Source organism: Lissotriton helveticus, chromosome 2_1, assembly GCF_964261635.1.
Source record: "Lissotriton helveticus chromosome 2_1, aLisHel1.1, whole genome shotgun sequence".
NCBI classification, from domain to species: Eukaryota; Metazoa; Chordata; class Amphibia; order Caudata; family Salamandridae; genus Lissotriton; species Lissotriton helveticus.
In genome coordinates this window covers 1,400,497,640-1,400,515,919 of record NC_136059.1, presented here as the reverse complement: position 1 = coordinate 1,400,515,919, position 18,280 = coordinate 1,400,497,640, and the positions used below count along the sequence as shown (strand labels likewise).

Sequence of the window (18,280 nt, the reverse complement as noted above, 5' to 3'; positions counted from 1 at the left end):
AACCTGGGACATTTGGAGTGCTTATTTTCCCTTGGATTTATCACCGGATAGAATGCATCAAACAATTTTGCCGTTAACTGCTTATGAATTATTAGGGGCCTGTCCTGTCACCCTGTTTGAAACTCACCTCATCCTACCTCCCACATTTCAGTTAGCGGTGGTAGTGCTAACTGATATATGTTGGCTAATTTAGGCAGGGATTGCTGGATGTGACTCCATCTAACTCCGCCTATTATTAGATAACGTTAGTGCATTAAGCTCTCTAGTAGGCACTGGTGGGGGATTGGACATGCCCATACTCCCTACTTTCAGAGTCATTACCAGGGCATTATGGTCACTATCCTGCCTCTGGTGGACATAAAAGTCGAGGACCCTATCCCAGGTTCTAGTCTCGACCAGAATGTAGTCAAGCAAGGAGGCCCACCCCTCTTTATTGAACGTGAGCTGGCCCGGTCTATCAGATTTGGTCCTCACATTGCAAGCCCTCAATGAGAGGGCCAGAGTGAGCGAGTTGATTTGCATAACTAGTGGTGTCCAGGCTTTAATCGGTGCAATCTGTGGGTCGGGTATTGACCAATGCTGGTCCTCCTCAGTGGGCACACCTAGGGATGGATCAATAAGATGCTCGAATTGGCAATTAAAATCGCCTCCTATGATCAACAGAACTGCTGGGTCCAGAGTTGATATAAAATATCCCAGCTAGTCTATGGCACCCGATTCCTGTCTGTTATTCACAGGTCTGGAGTAGACAATAATTAGAGCTATTTTTACCTTTGAGGAGAGTGTTAGCAGAACACATTGGTCATCATTGGTAGAAGATGGAATCTGCTCGGCTTTAACGCCAAGGTGTGTACCCACCCAGATGGTTGAACCGCCTGACGGTCTCCCCCTCCCCTTTGTGGTAGCCAGAATGTTAAAAGAAGCGAAGCCTACTCTCTGATATTCTTCCCTGGCCCATGTCTCTTGAACTATGCAGATACTATGGTTATCTACAAAGCGCCCCCAGCCTGGACAGGGTAGTTTGTTCTTGAGTCCAGCCAGGTTCCAGGACAGGATCTGGATACTATCACCCTGTGCTCTGTCTCTACACTGTGCCTCAGTGCCAGTGGCGCACAGAGCCAAAAGATCACTGGCATGGGGTCCGCGTGAATTGTCAGGTGCCCCACCTAGTTATCCACTGGGGCCCCTCTCAAATTAAAAATCAAATCAAACATTTATAGAGCGTACTACTCACCCGCAAGGGTCTCAAGGCGCATAAGTGGAACAGTGCTATAATTGCCTTACACCATCTCAATCCCACAGCACTGTATTGGGGCCAGATGGTCACTGCCTCAGAGTCTATGTCTCCAAGTCTGTGGGGATGCAAGGGGTAATAAAAGGCTTACCCGCTCTTTTCTTCACCCTGCTGGTGCTAGTAGGAACTGCCAAGGGGGGTGGCCCAGCCTCCACCAGCCTCTGACGGGTGCAGATGGACCGGGCGCGGCCCAGGTGCGGCCCAGACTCGCTCGGGTGCGTCCCGCACTGCAGGAGCCCTGGGCCCCCTCTAGCGCCTCCTGGCGCGGTGATGACAGTGCGTAGAATGCCGCAAGGGACGTGGGAGCGGTAGTTCTCCCGCTCCTGGCTCTCCTCCGTGGCCTCTGGCCTCCGGTCCGGCTGGGGTGGCGGCGGTAATGCGGGAAAAGGTGGTGACTCTCTTCAATAATCCCCACACAGGCTGGGGTGATGGCAACGCTGTAGGCAGGGGTGAGTTCAGCTTAGAGGGCATCCCGCGCTGCGGGAGCCCTGGCCCCCCTTTAGCGCCTCCTGGTGCGGTGATGACGGTGCGGCGCTGCGTACAATGCCGCGAGGGACGGTGGGAGCCATAGTTCTCACGCTCTTGGCTCTCCTCCGCGGCCTTCGGTCCGGCTGGGGTGGCGGCGGTAATGAGGGCAAAGGTGGTAACTCTCTTCAATAATCCCCACACAGGCTGGGGTGATAGCAACACTGTGGGCAGGGGTGAGTTCAGCTTAGAGGGCGTCCCGCGCTGCGGGAGCCCTGGCCCCCCTTTAGCGCCTCCTGGCGCGGTGATGACGGTGCGGCACTGCATAGGTTGCTGAAATGAATGGTGGGAGCGGTAGTTCTCCTGCTCCTGGCTCTCCTCCGCGGCCTCCAGCCTCCGGTCCGGCTGGGGTGGCGGCAGTAATGCGGGCGAACATATGGTTTCACAGCTCGCTCCCGCAGGGGAATCGCCAAACGTGCATGCATTGCCATTGAAAGCAATGCAACACGTGCACGTTTTTAGAGCGAAAAGTGAATTGATTCCAAAAGGTCTTTTTCCTATGAAGCGCATGCGCGTGGCATAGGCAAGACCTAAAAAGCTATATACATCTGGCCCTTAAATCTCTATGGGAATAAACTCTTTCCTTGCTGCCGTCGGCCAACGGCCTTCGTGAGCACTACCTTGGTAATCCTGCGCACGTCCGTTGGCCGACGCGAGCCCTCCCACATAATGGAACACCCGCAATGCGGCGAAACTATCGCCGCGGTAAACGGGTTTTAACATTGGAAACACACTTTGTTCTACCCCCCTTTTTCTCTGCCCTGCTTGATTAATGACCCCAAAAATCTCTGTGCACAACTAGACACAGGAGGGCACTTTGGGGGAAATTTTTGTGAAGATTCGTTAAATGATGCAAAGGTTATAAGTAAACCAAAAAAACACTTTTCCTATAGAAACTAAGTCCTAACTATAACTACTTACCTTACCAATACTTACCATGCACAGTAAAGTTAGGCGTTGTAAAAGCATGAACACGTACTTGTGTGGTAAAGGCACTGCCTGATAAAGGCACTCCGTGGTAAAGACAGCATTTGTAAAAGGTTGTATCCCTCTTCTATGTATTATCCTAAGATAAGGAAAACAACTAGCACTGTTTTTAACTCAAATTAAAAATACGTCATGGTATCTTTTCATGAAATCTCTGATACTCAAGTGATCTTGCTTTGTGACTGCCTCTTTTTTAATGCCGGATAAGATGGTTGCAGAGCACAATATTTAAGGGAGAGGGCGGCTTCTCTACACATATCATTGAAGTCTAAATACGAGATAGTTTGGTGAAATTACCATACCAAAGATGTCGAGAGTGAAGCACATAAAACTGCTCTCACACTTCCAGAGAGCTGATGTGCAATTGGAGAAGAAATACTCCTGACTAGAAAATATCTATCCTTATCCCATCTCCAGGCAAGTGTAAGCATTGATTAATAGGTGCTTACTACGCAGGCAGAGTGCTCAGCCCTCACAGTAATCAAAATAACCCAATGCTCTGGATCACAACTTGAGTAAAACTGAACTGTAAACTGTAATAGTATTAAACAAGCATCTGCCAAATAGAATAAAAAACCTTTTTAAAACAGACTGCATCACATAACGCACCTCTTTGCTCTATTTGGCATATCTTTGTGTAATAAAAGCTTTTTATAGTGTATTTTTCATACACTTGAGCACGAGGCGCTGTACTGTATTGTAATTGCATATTTGCAGCGGTTCACCAGCATCTACATTCAATAACCAGAGGATAAAACGCTGAATGCATAACACCTCTATGATATGGATACATCTTTGCGACATGGCCTCACAGTACAGTCCCATTGTGCATTATTTATCAGGGTTACTGCGGTTTACAGAGCCCATGCTGACTGATTCTAATTAGTGACAGGATTTACAAGAGCACTAAAAATCGGCTCTCGTATTGATTATGTCACATGCATGCACTGCACTCATTTCAGTCATGTATATTACAGGATTAAAAGCATTGACAGGCACATTTGCATGCTCATTATTGGGAGACCAACCATTGGTCTTCATGGGCACACTAAAACCTTAAAGCATGGGGGATCGTGAAAAATGTGTGCATTGCCGCTACCAACTGATAGCGATCTTTCTCCTTGAAAAAGGTGGAGGTAGGTTTGCAAATTGTGGTTGAAAATGATTTTCAAGGTTGCATGAATTTGACAAAAAAAACATAAGGCAAAGATTTGCAAGTGTATTGTGATGCATCCCAATGTAAGTGAATGAAAAACATAGTCTGGTTATTAAATTAACTGTTGAATACAGTCTGCAAAAAATATATCTGACAGTCTTAAATACTATTGTAGCATATTAACGGGTTGTAGCCTTGCTGTGATTGCACGGGGAAAGCAGGAGAAAAGACTGGGAACATAATTGCAGTGTCACGCACGCTGTAAAAAAAAAAAAGAACTGCCGTGGGTTTACAAAGTGGGAGGATTGAGAGGAGTGCGACCGGGAATCAACAAATCATTTCCCTTGCGGGAGCGAGCCAGGGGCACCTTGTGTTTGCAAGTTAATTACAAACATATGGTCTCTAAGCTCGCTCCCTCAAGGGAATCGCTAAACGTGCACGCGTCACAATTTAAAGCAATGCAACGCGTACACGTTTTTAGGGCGAAAAGTGAATCGATTCCAAAAGGTCTTTTCCTATGCAGCGCATGCGCGCTGCGTAGGCGAGACCTAAAAACAGGACAATATAATGCGATGACCATTTTATAGTAATCATGATCTAGGTCATGAAAATGTTCGATTTAATAAACAAGTTACTTACCTTCAGTAACGTATTATCTGGTTGAGACAATATCTAGCTGCAGATTCCTTTGAATTTCCCAGGCATCAGACTGGATACAGAAACGTTTGTGAGAGCAGTACCCCTGCATGACGTCGGGTGGCTCAGTTTGGTTCTGTGTGGCGTCATCAGCATCGTTGGCACCAGATGTGAAGTCGCAGCCACCTATATAGGCACCACCCAGGAAGGCAGACTTTAGTTACTTTTCACGACTTTCCACGCCAGAAGCACTAAGCCATGATGTGAACTGACTAGTGGGAGTCCTGAAAAGGATGCAACCATAGCACTATAAATATGTCCGCAGAGCGGGGACGCATTGTTGGGTCTGTAAGGAACCTGCAGCTAGATATGTTCTCTACTAAAAAATGCATTACCAAAGGTAAGTAACTTGTTCATCTGATAGACTTCGACTTGCAGATTCCTTACCCTTGAATAGATACCCAAGCCATACCATCCTGGAGATGAACAAATTACTATACTGAAAAGTCCTGCTGAACTGAACAGGGAAAATGCCCATCCCTGTGGAACTGACTGTCTAGGCATTAGTATTTAGCAAATGTGTGCAGGGAAGTCCACATTGCTGCCTGACAGATGTTGAGGACTGGCACCCATGGCTGGCAGCCGTCCCTCTGGTAGAATGTGCCCATAATCCCTCAGTAGGCTGCTTTTTAGCCAAGGCATAGTAGATCTTTATACAGAGAATGACCCAGCATGAAATGGACTGCTTTTGTACTGTCAGACGTTTTTTAGCTCACACATAGCCCACAAAGAGTTGGTGGTGCCCCTGAACTCTTTTGCATGGTCAAGTTAGAACAACAACGCTTTTCTGGGTCCAGTGGTGAAGTCGCTCCTCCTCTTTAGAGTGATGTGGAGTAGCATAAAAGGTGGGGAGTTTGACCAATTCACCGAAATGGAATGGGGTCACCAATTTAGGTAGAAAAGAGGTCCGGGTGCAAAGCACCACCTTATCCAGAAATATCTTAAGGTACGGAGGCTTGGATGATAAAGCTGGTAGCTCACTTAGCCTCCAAGCAGATGGTAATACCACTAAAAATACAGTCTTGATGGTATGCAACTGGAAGGGACAATTATGTAGCGGCTCAAAGTGAGCCCACATGAAGTAAGTGAAAACCAGGTTCAGATCCCACTGAGGCCTAATGAAGGGCGTAGGGGGAAGCATATCCACAAGCCCTTTCAGGAACCTATTTACAATAGGGGACTTTGATAAATAGGGTTGGTCAGGCAGTTGCAGGAAATGGGACAGAGCAGAAAGATAACCCTTGTTTTGCCCAGACCAGAGCCCTGTTGGACAGGGTTAAGAATAAAGAGAAGAATATCAGAAGGAGGGTCTATACACTATTCTGTACAATATTTTAGAAATGTTTTCCAATTGCAGGCGTATATCATTTTGGTGGAGGGCCGCCTGACCGCCAGAATAAATATACAAACTTCTGGTGGAAGGTTAAAAGCTATCAACTGTCGCCGCTTAATCTCCACGTAAGGATGCGGAAAGTTGACAGGTTCGGATGGACAACCCTCCCCTGCTGCGACAGAATATCCTCCTGAAGGAGCAGCTTGATCGGGGGATCGATGCTCATTGTGAGGAGCTCAGGATACCAAATTCTCTGCGCCTAATCCGGAGCCACAAGAGTGACTTGGACACTGACACTCCTGATCTTCTTGAGATCTCTGGGCAGGGGTGGTATGGAAAAGAAGGCGAACATCATAAAATAAAATGATGGACGGAGTGTTGGGACCTTTCCAACACCCACCCCGTCCATCACTTTATTTTGTGATGTTACGATGGATGGAAAGGCGTGCATGAGTCCTGATCTCTACTTGTAACGAAAAGTATCACCAAGCGATAGCTGCCTTGGAAACTCAAACAAGCAATACTTCTGACATTGTGCATTCTCTTTGGAGGTGAACAGATCTAACCAAGGCTTTTCCCAAGGCTAAAAGAAACCTTGCGCCACATCCAGCTAGAGATGCCATTCATGATCCGCTAGGCATCAACAGCTGAGTTAGTCTGCCCTGGCATTCAGAGAACTTGCCACGTGTTGAACCACCAAGGTTATACCCTGCTGTTCCAGTCATGTCCAGAGATACAAGGCCTCTTGATAAAGGGTCCATGACCCTTACCCTGCCCTGCTTGTTGCAGTACCACAAGGTGGTGGTGTTGTCCATGAACATAAAAAAAACAGTGAAGAGAGGGTCCAAGGGAATATTTAGAGACCAGGCACAGATACAGTCCCCTGAGAGAACAATGTAGACAAACAAAGAATAACTGTGGGTCTATACAATCTGCTAGCTATTCTGTGTCTGACAAAAACCTCCTAACAACTTATAACTATGTGTAATAGGATGTGATCCAAGCACAACAAGATACTTTAAAAATGTGAAAATACCCATCAGTTATCGTCCGGTACCGCCCTTGTCATCATCTGGGACTCCTCACACGGGGATGTATGACGTTACAATGCATACTTTTACTCCGCATACCATTACAACGCGGTATTTACAACGAATACCGTTACAACGCATAGCGCTTAGAGGTGCTGGATAGTGGTAAGTATAATTTTCTATTCCAACTCCAGTCCCCGTGGACACTAGGGAAGGTGTTGGATAGAAAATTAAACTTATTCCCTATCCTAGAGCGCCCCCCAGCGCAATGCGTTGTAATGGTATGCGGAGTAATGGTCGCGTTGTAGTGGTAGTGCGGAGTAAAAATTGCGTTGTAACAGGTGTATACCCTCACACGGAGAAGAGTATATCTTGCAGCCACTTGTTGTTTTTGAAAGTGGATGCCCCAGTGTGTTGCGAGTATGTAGAAAATGAGCGTGTACTGATAGATGAAAAGCAGTGCGTGAACAAGGTGAGTGTGGGAAAAGTGAAGATGTCTAAAACTGGAGAGCCGGGAGGAAAAGAAATTTATTAAGTACCTCTCAGACTTCCAATAGTTAAAAACCAGTGCGGGAGCATAGTAATTTTAACAAATAGCTACTATTTAGATCGTGTAGGTCAACATGTTTCTGCAGTCTTTGGACCCAGCTAGGTATCCGCTACTTTCATCAGGACCAGAAATCGCTACTGCTTACAAAAAAGTGGTGAAAAACAAAATACGTGTCGTAATAATATCACCTGGACGTCCTAGGTGTGTATCAGTCCTCCTGGATAGTGGTGGATGTCCAGGGTGGGAGGGTGGTAGGGTCAGACAAACAGAAAGACAAAGAGAGAAAAAACAGACAGACATTGGCGTCAGACAAGTTTAGTATCAAGTACAGCCAATGATAGGTGTTAAAAAGTAATAACACCTCATGTGTCAATTAAATGTACACCTTGAGCCTATATATGCGCCTGCAAACCGCTTACCTTTTTGGTAGGAGGAAGGTACTATGCCTCACCTGGCTGCGGCTCAGGTAGGTAGAGCACCGCTCTAATAGAAGAGAACAATGAGGGAATAGTCAGTGGTAAATTATTTCAATCACTGACATTGTACTGACTATATTGACTATATTGTGTAGATGTCTCCCGCATCAATCAGACCACACGAGCGGTGCAGACGTAATCCTGTATTGCTAATATAGACTCCGACAATATTCGGGCAATAGCATGTGCGCACAACAACAATATTGAATTGTTATGCATTATAGCTTCTCAGTGTGGTCTATCATAGTACGAAACGAGTCTTTGACTAGTCTAAATCGTTCTATCTAAATTTGGGGCACTTGTGTATATATATATACATTTTTTGCAATATCGATTACATATAGCCAGTGATTGAAATCATTTACCACTGACTATTCCCACATTGTTCTCTTCTATTAGAGCGGTGCTCTACCTACCTGAGCCGCAGCCAGGTGAGGCGTAGTACCTTCCTCCTACCCAAAAGGTAAGCGGTTTGCTGACGCATATATGGGCGCGAGGTGTACATTTAATTGACACATGAGGTGTTATTAGTTTTTAACACCTACCATTGGCTGTACTTGATACTAAACTTGTCTGACGCCAATGTCTGTCTGTTTTTTCTCTCTGTGTCTTTCTGTTTGTCTGACCCTACCACCCTCCCACCCTGGACATCCACCACTATCCAGGAGGACTGATACACACCTAGGAGGTCCAGGTGATATTATTACGACACGTATTTTGTTTTTCACCACTTTTTTATAAGCAGTAGCGATTTCTGGTCCTGATGAAAGCAGCGGATACCTAGCTGGGTCCAAAGACTGCAGAAACATGTTGACCTACACAATCTAAATAGTAGCTATTTGTTAAAACTACTATGCTCCTGCACTGGTTTTTAACTATTGGAAGTCTGAGAGGTACTTAATAAATTTCTTTTCCTCCTGGCTTTCCAATTTTAGACATCTTCACTTTTCCCACACTCACCTTGTTCACGCACTGCTTTTCAGCTATCAGTACACGCTCATTTTCTACATACTCACAACACACTGGGGCATTCACTTTCAAAAACAACAAGTGGCTGCAAGATATACTCTTCTCTGTGTGAGGAGTCCCAGATGATGACAAGGGCGGTACCGGACGATAACTGATAGGTATTTTCACTTTTTGAAAGTATCTTGTTGTGCTTGCATCACACCCTATTACACATAGTTATAAGTTGTTAGGAGTTTTTTGTCAGACACAGAATAGCTAGCAGATTGGATAGACCCACAGTTACTCTTTGTCTATGTTGTCCATGAACACCTGCACTAACTTCCTCTTGACAGAGGGAAGTAAGGATTTCAATGTTAGTCGGATCACCCAGAGCACCAACAAGTTGATGTGGAGCCCTGATTCCACCAGAGACCAAAGTCCTCTGATCTGTACCTCCCTCAAATGGCTGCCCCACCCCAGGAGTGACGCATCTGTCACTACTGTGAGATGTGGTTGGGCAAGGAGATGGGTCTGCCTCTGACCCAATCAAGCCACCATTGCAAGTCCTTTGCAGTTTCTTTCGAGATCTGGAACACAACCGAGAGGTTCCCCTAATGCTATGCCCACTAGAACTTCAGGTCCCACTGCAGAGCCTGCATACACCATCTGGCATGATGTACCAATAGGATGCAGGAGGCCATGAGGCCCAACAGCTTCAGAGTAATTCTCACCAAAATCCAGTATAGAGGCTGCAACATTAGTATCATAACCTGGATATCCTGGACTCACTTCTTGGGAGGATAAACCCAAAACTGCACTGTGTGCAGAACAGCTCTGATGAAAGGGAGCATCTGAGAAGGAGTCAGGTGTGACTTAGACACATTTGTAGTGAACCTCAGCGAATGCAGGAGATCCACCGTAGTCTGTAGGTGGGAAACAACAGTATGGGGTAAAGACACATTCAACAACCAGTCATCGAAGTAGGGGAAGACGGAAACCCCTCATCTGTGCAGTTGAGCTGCAACCACCACCATCACCTTGGTGAACACCTGAGGGGCGCTGGTAAGGCCAAAGGGTAGCACAATGAACCGAAAGTGCACATGGCCTACCTTATACTGCATGTAATGCCCGTGGGCCGGCAGGATGGGAATGTGAAAATACGCATCCTAAAAGTCCAAAGCTACCACCGAGTCTCCTTGGTCTAGGGCAGACAAGACCTGAGCCAACATGAACATCTTTAATTTCTCTTTTTTGAGGAAGAGATTGACGGTTCAGAGGTCTATAATAGGACGAAGTCCTTTGTTGTTTTTGAGTATCAGAAAGAAGTGCGAATAATAAAGAGTGCCTACCTACACTACTGGAACCCTTTCAATATCCCCCTTTGCCAGGAGAGCTGTAACTTCCTCTTGGAGCAAGAGAAGATGATCCTCCGCCAACTGTTCTTGAGATGGCAGTAAAGGGGAGGGAAGGACTGGAAGGGAGGGAGGGAGTAACACCACCGAATGATCTGCACGACCCACTCGCCCGATGTTTGACCCACTCGCCCGATGCTATTGACTGACAGTGGAGATGATGTTGGATTCTGCCTCTAACTGGACACCCATGGTCTTGCAGAACCAAAATAGGAGGACTTAGAATCCAGCCGCTGGGGGATCGGTGGCGGACGACTTCCGGCTACCATTCCCACAAGGTCAGAATGCACTGTGTCCATCTCTTCACACAATTGGGGAAGTCTGTGCAGGATGGTGGCTGGTAATGGTTGCCGTAGTTGAAATCCACTTCCATTGCCAGGAAAGGGGTGAAAGGTAGACTGGGGGCAAGGTGTAACCAAGAGGCTAAAGCACCTGGCTGTAGCCTAAGGGTCCTTGAAGCACTTCAACGCTGAGTCTGGCTTCTCTCCGAAGAGACGAGTTCCATCGAAGGGCATGTCCATGATGTTGGCCTGGACATCCTCTGCGAAACCAGTTGTTCTCAGCCAGGTGTGGTGCTGCAAGGGCATTGTCAATGAAACCGCTCTGTCCAGCGAGTCAGTCATATCCAGACCACACCTAAGGGTGAACTTTGCTGCCTCCTTCCTATCTCTCACTGCTTGGGAGAGCACAGCCCTGGCCTCCTCTGGGACCCGTGGCAGCACTTGTGCAATCGTTTTTCATAAGGAATGTGAGAAATGGCCCTGAAGGCATGTGGTGATCACCGACCCCAATGCCAGGATGGTGGAAAAAAACATCTGCTTCCCAAGTGTTTCCAGCCTCTTGGATTCCCTCTCCAGGGGAGCAGAAGGGAACATGCTATGGGATGTTGAGGCTTGAACTACCAAGCTCTCAGGGGTAGATGCTAGCTGAGGAAACTTGGATCACCTGGTGCAGGGCACAGGCGGCATGCTATTGTCCTGTTCACAAGAGCCCCTGAGATAGGCTTGGACCAAGTGCCTAGAAGGACACCCACCAGTGCTTGAAGGACAAAAGGGGTTCGGGTGAGGAAGCCCTTCAGTCAAGAGGTTAGTCTTGACCTGGACCGACGGCAGCTCGAAGTCAAGGATCTCTGCTGCCCTTTTCACGACATTAGCATAAGACGCTCCATCCTCCATAGCCACAGGAGGTGGAGAGAGCATACAAGCATTTGGAGGGGTATCCAGTCCACTGATTTTCACCAGCTCCTCATACCAGCCCAATTCCTCACCTGGAGTGTTCTGTTCTATAGGGTCCAGTGACCCCTCCCACTCTTCTCCCGTTCCTGTAATCTCCTCAATAAGTCCAGGCAATGACCTAGACCCCCTAGGCACTGTTGGTTCAGTAATCGATCAGCGTCGATCCTGATCCAGGATCAGATCCATGAGTCCCGACCAGAGCAGGGGCTGGAGCTGTTGGTGCGGAACCTGATGGGGCCCCTTCCGACCCTGCGGAGCCTGGAGCCAAACCGGATGGGTCGGTCCTCTCAAATATTCAGCGCATGGCCTGGTAAATCTCTATTATTTGAGAGGGGATCGCTCAAGCTCCTGGAAACCGAGGGAGGTGCGGAGTCGGATCTGGCAATTGCTCCATAGAACAGTTCCTGAAATGTCAAAGGTCCGCACTCGACTCGTCAATGCACAAACGGAGGAGGTGAAGTCCGTCTAGATTTCATCTTCTTATGCTTCTTCCCAGACTGTCTCAAGAATGTTGAGCGCGATAAAGAAGACTTGGGGCTACTGAAGTGATCTATTGACCTCTTCTTCGATCGGGAGTAAGATCTCCCAGGAGTTGCGCTAGCTGGTGTTGACTTCTAGGCCGCCAGCAGCTTTAGGGACCGCTCCCTCAAAGCCTTCCGCGCCAACGCCCGGCAGTCCAAGCATTATTTTGAGCTGTGTTCTCACTTGAGACACCATAAGCACAGAAGTTGCGGGTCGGTAACTGACATGGCACAGTGACAAGAGCCACACGGTTTAAACCCTAACTTTTGAGAGGTCATCCCTCAACACACAAGAAAAAACACTTCAACAAAACGTTGAAAAAAGTCTGTCCAAAAAAGACTGAGTGGTAGCTCTTCTCCAGATCAGGACTAACTGTTGCGGAAAGAAATAAACTGACGTCCAGGCACCTGGGTGGCTCCTCTATAGGTGGCTGAGACGTCACATCTGGTGCCGGCGATGCCATGTGGAACCGAACAGAGAAACCCGACAGCGTGCAGGGGTACGACTCCAGCAAAAGCTTCAAATCTAGTCTGACGCCCAGGAAATTCAAAGGTAAGGAATCTGCAGCTAGAAATCTGTTTCAGATACAAATCGTCATGAACATATAATTCAATAATGAAAACAATGTAAATACATTAGAAGGAAGGCATCTTCATAATCATCAAACAATACTTCAAAACAAACCAACAATGAAGCAAACTTAATATAATTTAAGCAGCAGCTAACTCAATTTCCTGCAGATTGTGGCCATAAAGATAACTTTTTTGCGTATAACTGAGGGACCTCACTCCATAAACTAAAACTGACCTAATTCCAAGCTGTAAATGTATAGGGTGCCGCCAAAAGCTGTTCTCTTCAGGTAAATTTGGCCAAGAACATGAAAAGCAACATTTATCTTAGAGCATATTTCCCCATTTCTTAGGTGGGGGTGTGGGGGAAACTGTGTTGCTTATTCTTACTGCCAGGTAATTTTAATGTGAACACTTGTCAGCATACAACTGCCCATTGGCCAGTTACCCCGTTGCTTCTAGCTTTCTAACAAAGATCCTAATTTTCATTTGCCTCATAACACAATGTTTCGTACTAAGATATATGTAATTTCCTATCCATTTATGACGGTAAAATTTTGTACAAAAATATGTAATAAAATATTGTAATTGGATAAATGTTCATTTTTGCCAGTCACATTATATGGTTTTCATGCACTACTTCATGTATGTTAAAAAAGAAAAAAGGCACAGCTTGCACAAACCTTTGATTCTTGTAGCGTGTTGATTAACTCTTCGTTGTCCAAAATATTCCCCTCCGAAGCAAAAAGGAGCTTTAGAATTCTGTCCTCTATTGCTTTCAGTTGATTTTTATCAGAATTTATTCTTATAATCAGCTGGTTTCGTTGTTCCTCTAAATCAGGTCTTTCTAAGCGTACCACATCACTAGAAATGAAATGAAAATAATAGTTACAAAATAAATATATTTAAAAATATATAAATGAATGCCTACTTTGTTCTTACCACTGAATTGATGATGATTACTTGCAATATGATCAAAGATGCAATAGAAACAAAGCAACATTAGTGAAATGAAAGCTAAAATACTAATAGGGAAATATAAATGCTCACAAAGGTGTTCTTTATGTAGTTGTATCATGCTCCCTTTTGAGATGTGAGTTACACCGAGATATATAGACCTAATTGACAAAGCATTTTCTTTGAGTAGTTTTCATAAGCCAGTATGTCTTTCTCAGGGTTACTCACAAGTAATTCACCCCTAAACCTGGAATAAGACACACTTACTCCTAGAAACAGCAATGTCAATCAGGGCTTAAAATTCAGGTGTAACTCACACCCAACCCTGGAGTAAACCTTAAGTAAATAAGTGCCTGGGCTTCGTCCCCACCTATCTGAGTGATGATTTTGTTACATGGATTGAACTAGCCCAGTTCTCCCGGAAGATACGATTGGCCTTTTTCTTTACAGACAACACAGAAGCTGGTGACCATATAAGAGAGACTAACACGGGTCTGAGGAACAAATCGACATTCAACCCACCTCATATATTTGGTCCCACCAGAAGTGGCTACTTTTGAGAAAGCTTTGATCAAAGAATTCAAAAGACTGTCGGTGAAGATGCCCTACTTCAATTGGTCCAAAGTCGAGCTGCACTGTCTCCAACAACTGGGTTCAGATAGTGAGATAGTGATAAAACCGGCAGACAAAGGAGGTGCCACAGTCAATATGGACAGCCAGAGATACCAAGACGAGTGCCAATGCCAACTTAATGACTCTAGAGTCTAACGCCGCATACGGCTGGATTCCAGCCCTAGACTCCTGTCTACCATAAGAACATTGGTGGAGAAAGGGAAAATGCAGATTGGATCACAAAAGACTGAATCAGAATTTGTGGAACAGAAACAGCCAAGAATACCATACTTTTATATCTTACCCAAAATACACACATCTACCAGACCCCCACCAGGACAACCCATTGTTTCTGGCATCGGATCACTGCTTGAACCACTTTCCCAATTCATGGACTGGTATTTGCGTCCTATTGTGACGGAAATGCCATCCTACCTACAAAATACCAATCATGTACTAAATGTACTGACTCAGATTACCTTTGACCCAAAGAAACACCTTTTGGTATTGTTTGATGTGGAATCCCTCTACACCAACATCCCACAAGATGAGTTCCTATAAGCAGTCAGAGAGCTTCTGGACAAAAGAAGGCGGGATGACCTGAGTCCTACATCCTTTTAGATGGATTGAATCATGGTCACCATGAAAGAAAATTTCTTCCAATTCCAGGAACAATTATACTGGCAGGTCAAGTGTGCTTCGATGGGCAGTACGGTTGCCCTAAGCATGGCTAACCTCTACATGCACAGCTTTGAGTCCCTCCATATTTACCCACCTGAAAATCCCAACTCTACCAATCTCATAGTCTGGAAGAGATACAACAATGACTTCCTGGTGATATGGGAAGCTTCAGATCACTTATTACAAACCTTTGCCGCTTGGCTTAAATCCAGGAACCCCCATCGGAGGCTCACGTGCGAATTCAGTTAGAATTCCCTTTCTTTTATCGAGCTACGGCTATATCCTAAGGACGGTGGCATTTGTTCAGAGCTATATAGAAAACTGATGGCTCTCAACTCCCTCTTGAGTTACACTAGCTTTCACCTACATGCTCTCAGGAATAACCTCCCTGTTGGACAGTTCCTAAGGATATGCAGAAACTGCACTGAAGTCACGAAATACAGAGAACATGCTGACACACTCAGCACCCATTTATCAGAACGATCTTACCCTACTAAACTCGTACAGAAAGCATTCAAAAGGGCTAGACCTAACCATTGCAAAGCCCTGCTTGAAACATACACCAAAATCCCCATGGCCCGCATTATCTGCGTTAGCACTTATAGTCACCTGACCAATATTGTCAAGCGATCAATAAACAGGAACTGGTCCATTCTCAATACCGTGGCAAATCAACTACCAAAGCCCATTTTTGCCCTTAAACGCAGCAAGAATATTGGGGATATTCTGGTACACATACGACCAAGAGCACCATCTCCCACAATGAGAGAGTCTTGACAAAACACCTTATGGTCTACCTTGCCTGCAAAAGGACATCAACCTTGTGGATCATGCTCCATCTGCCCCTACACCACCTCTATGTCACAGATAGATCTAGGACTGTCCACTCCCTGGGAATTACGCACCCTCATCAACTGCAATAAACAAGAGGTTATTTACATTATACGCTGCCCCTACATTTTGATCTATGTGGAGAGGACCACATTCCAGGTAAGACAGAGAATAGTGGAACATTGGGAGTTCAATACGGTTTATTAAAGACAACACCAAACTTACAAGATAATATCTACATACAGGACACACTGAGCAAGACATCCTCTGGGATATTATAGACACCCCCAACTATTTTCACACACTGGGTACCCACGAAACAGTCTTATTCAGCAGGGAGCACAGATGGATTTTCAGGCCCCGCTGCGACAGACAAGGCCTAAATGATGACATCATGTGGATGAGTCTAGGATGATGGATATCCCTCTCACAGAGTACATATCAACTAGGCATTAGGTCATAGTATTTGACCATTCCTGAAGTTTACTTACTGCTTGACCTATTTGCAGTCATCCTACACTGACTGTGCTAGCTACATTGCTACTCGATACCATGTGACCCAGTTTATCCTATAAATTATTTTCAGAGTCCCCTGATCCCCCCAACATTATCTTTATATCTATTTTTATTTTTATTGTTGGTTTCTACCATTTCCAATCCAATCCAATCCAAAGTTTCTTTATTTCGGTCGTTTAGACCATAAAAGATTCATACAAACATTTACTTATAATACAGATTAAAAACACCATTTAAAAATTGCATTACATTTCTAAAATACAGTGATAATAAGTGCAATATATCAACACCATTTAAAAAATGCATTACATCTTCCAAAATACAATGGTAAGAAACCTCAATTATATAGCAAGAAGTAAAAATGAATTGGAAATTCAGTTACATGCCCTAAAAGTAAGTTATAGGGTTAAAAAAAGGATGACCTGTTCGGGGAAGAAACATTCACCAATTCCACAATTACGCAGGCAATAATTTCTTCCTTAACTGCCATGTGGCCATAATAAATTTGGCCACTGCAAATACAATATGAGGCAAAGTGCTTGTTTTTAAAATTCTATATACAGTTAAATAGGATCTAGATCCCAGATTCCTGCATATAGGCATCAGCCAGTATTTCCTAGGTTTAGTATATGCTGGGCAGAAGAAAAAAAGATGAGTTTCCTCCTCATCATGCATATTACATCCAGGACAAACTCTATCCCCCCCCCATAAGCCATTTACAAGTGAAGGTTTTTAGGGGCAAAGTGCCTAACCTCCACTGTATGAACAATTTCCTCGCCAGGATAGGGAATATGATGTCCATAAAATCCTCAAATTCATAAGAATTCTTAAATTCCAAAAAACGAGCAGTCAGGGTGCCGTTGGTGGTAGCAGACGTGAGAAGGGCTAGACTAGATTCCTTGTGAATTCGCACCAGATTTTTACGAGAGATGGTATGACATCCATGCTCCGGGTCCTCCCATAGGTCCTGCAATTTCAACCTATACAGTTCCTTTTTGACAAAAGCCAACCATGGGATTCTATCACGTTTATTAGGACTCAACACATGGGTGAGATCCTGCCTGTAGTGGGCGAGTTCGCTGGTAGTCCATAGCCTGTGCCAGAATCTTAATGGCCTGGACTCCAGTTCTATAGCGATAGAAGGTAGACCCACATCCAGTCTTAGGGGAAGCAGGGGTGTACCACGAGGGAGTACCAAAAGGCGTCTTAGAAAATTATTCTCCACCTTAGCCAGTTCACGCCCCGCTCTATACCCCCAAAGCTCGCTGCCATAGGATGCAGCTGCCTTGGCTTGAGTTTTATAAAGCTCTAATGCCGGGCTTATGGGTTTAAAAGTCGAAGTGTTCACAACCTTAAGAATTGCACCTGAGAGTTGACACAACTTCAACCGAGATTTAGATATTTGAGGTTCCCAGGAGAGATTCTCATGCAATGTTACCCCCAGGTATTGAAAAGTTGTAACCCTTTCCAGACTAGCTTCGCCCAGGGTGGGGTTTGGTCTTGTCTTTGTGGATGGGTTAAAGATCATAAATTTGGTCTTTTCGGTATTGATTTCAAGACCATGCTGCAAGCAAAAGAGACCAAATCCATCTAGGATCCTTTGAATCCCCATCGGGGATTTGGAAAGCAGGAGGGTGTCGTCAGCAAACATAATTGCTGGCACCCTCCTACCTGCCAAAAGGGGGGCGTCATTATGGCTGACGTTGTCCAGGTGAGCTATAACATTGTTAACAAAGAGGCAAAACAGGGTTGGCGCCAAAACGCAACCCTGCTTCACCCCTCGGCGAACAGGAAACCTTGTCGACAACTCTCCATCCCTACCACACCTAACCTGTGCGTAGTTATTGTCATGGAGCCTAATTATGGCATACAATAGTTGTGTGGGAACACCTAGCTTTTTCAGAACCTCCCAGAGCTTCTTCCGTGGGACCATGTCAAAGGCTGACTTC

At 45.4% G+C, this 18,280-nt stretch overlaps 1 protein-coding gene across 1 annotated transcript in view; it reads right to left on the bottom strand.

Moving 5' to 3' along the window:
- The window catches only part of LOC144818685 (dynein axonemal heavy chain 6-like), a 1,395,111-nt gene that overhangs the window by 661,842 nt on the left and 714,989 nt on the right, over positions 1–18,280 (bottom strand). The window contains exon 20 of the mRNA XM_078676337.1: positions 13,418–13,598. Within this exon, the coding sequence (XP_078532463.1) occupies positions 13,418–13,598 (181 nt within the window). The remainder of the gene's footprint in view (positions 1–13,417; positions 13,599–18,280) is intronic.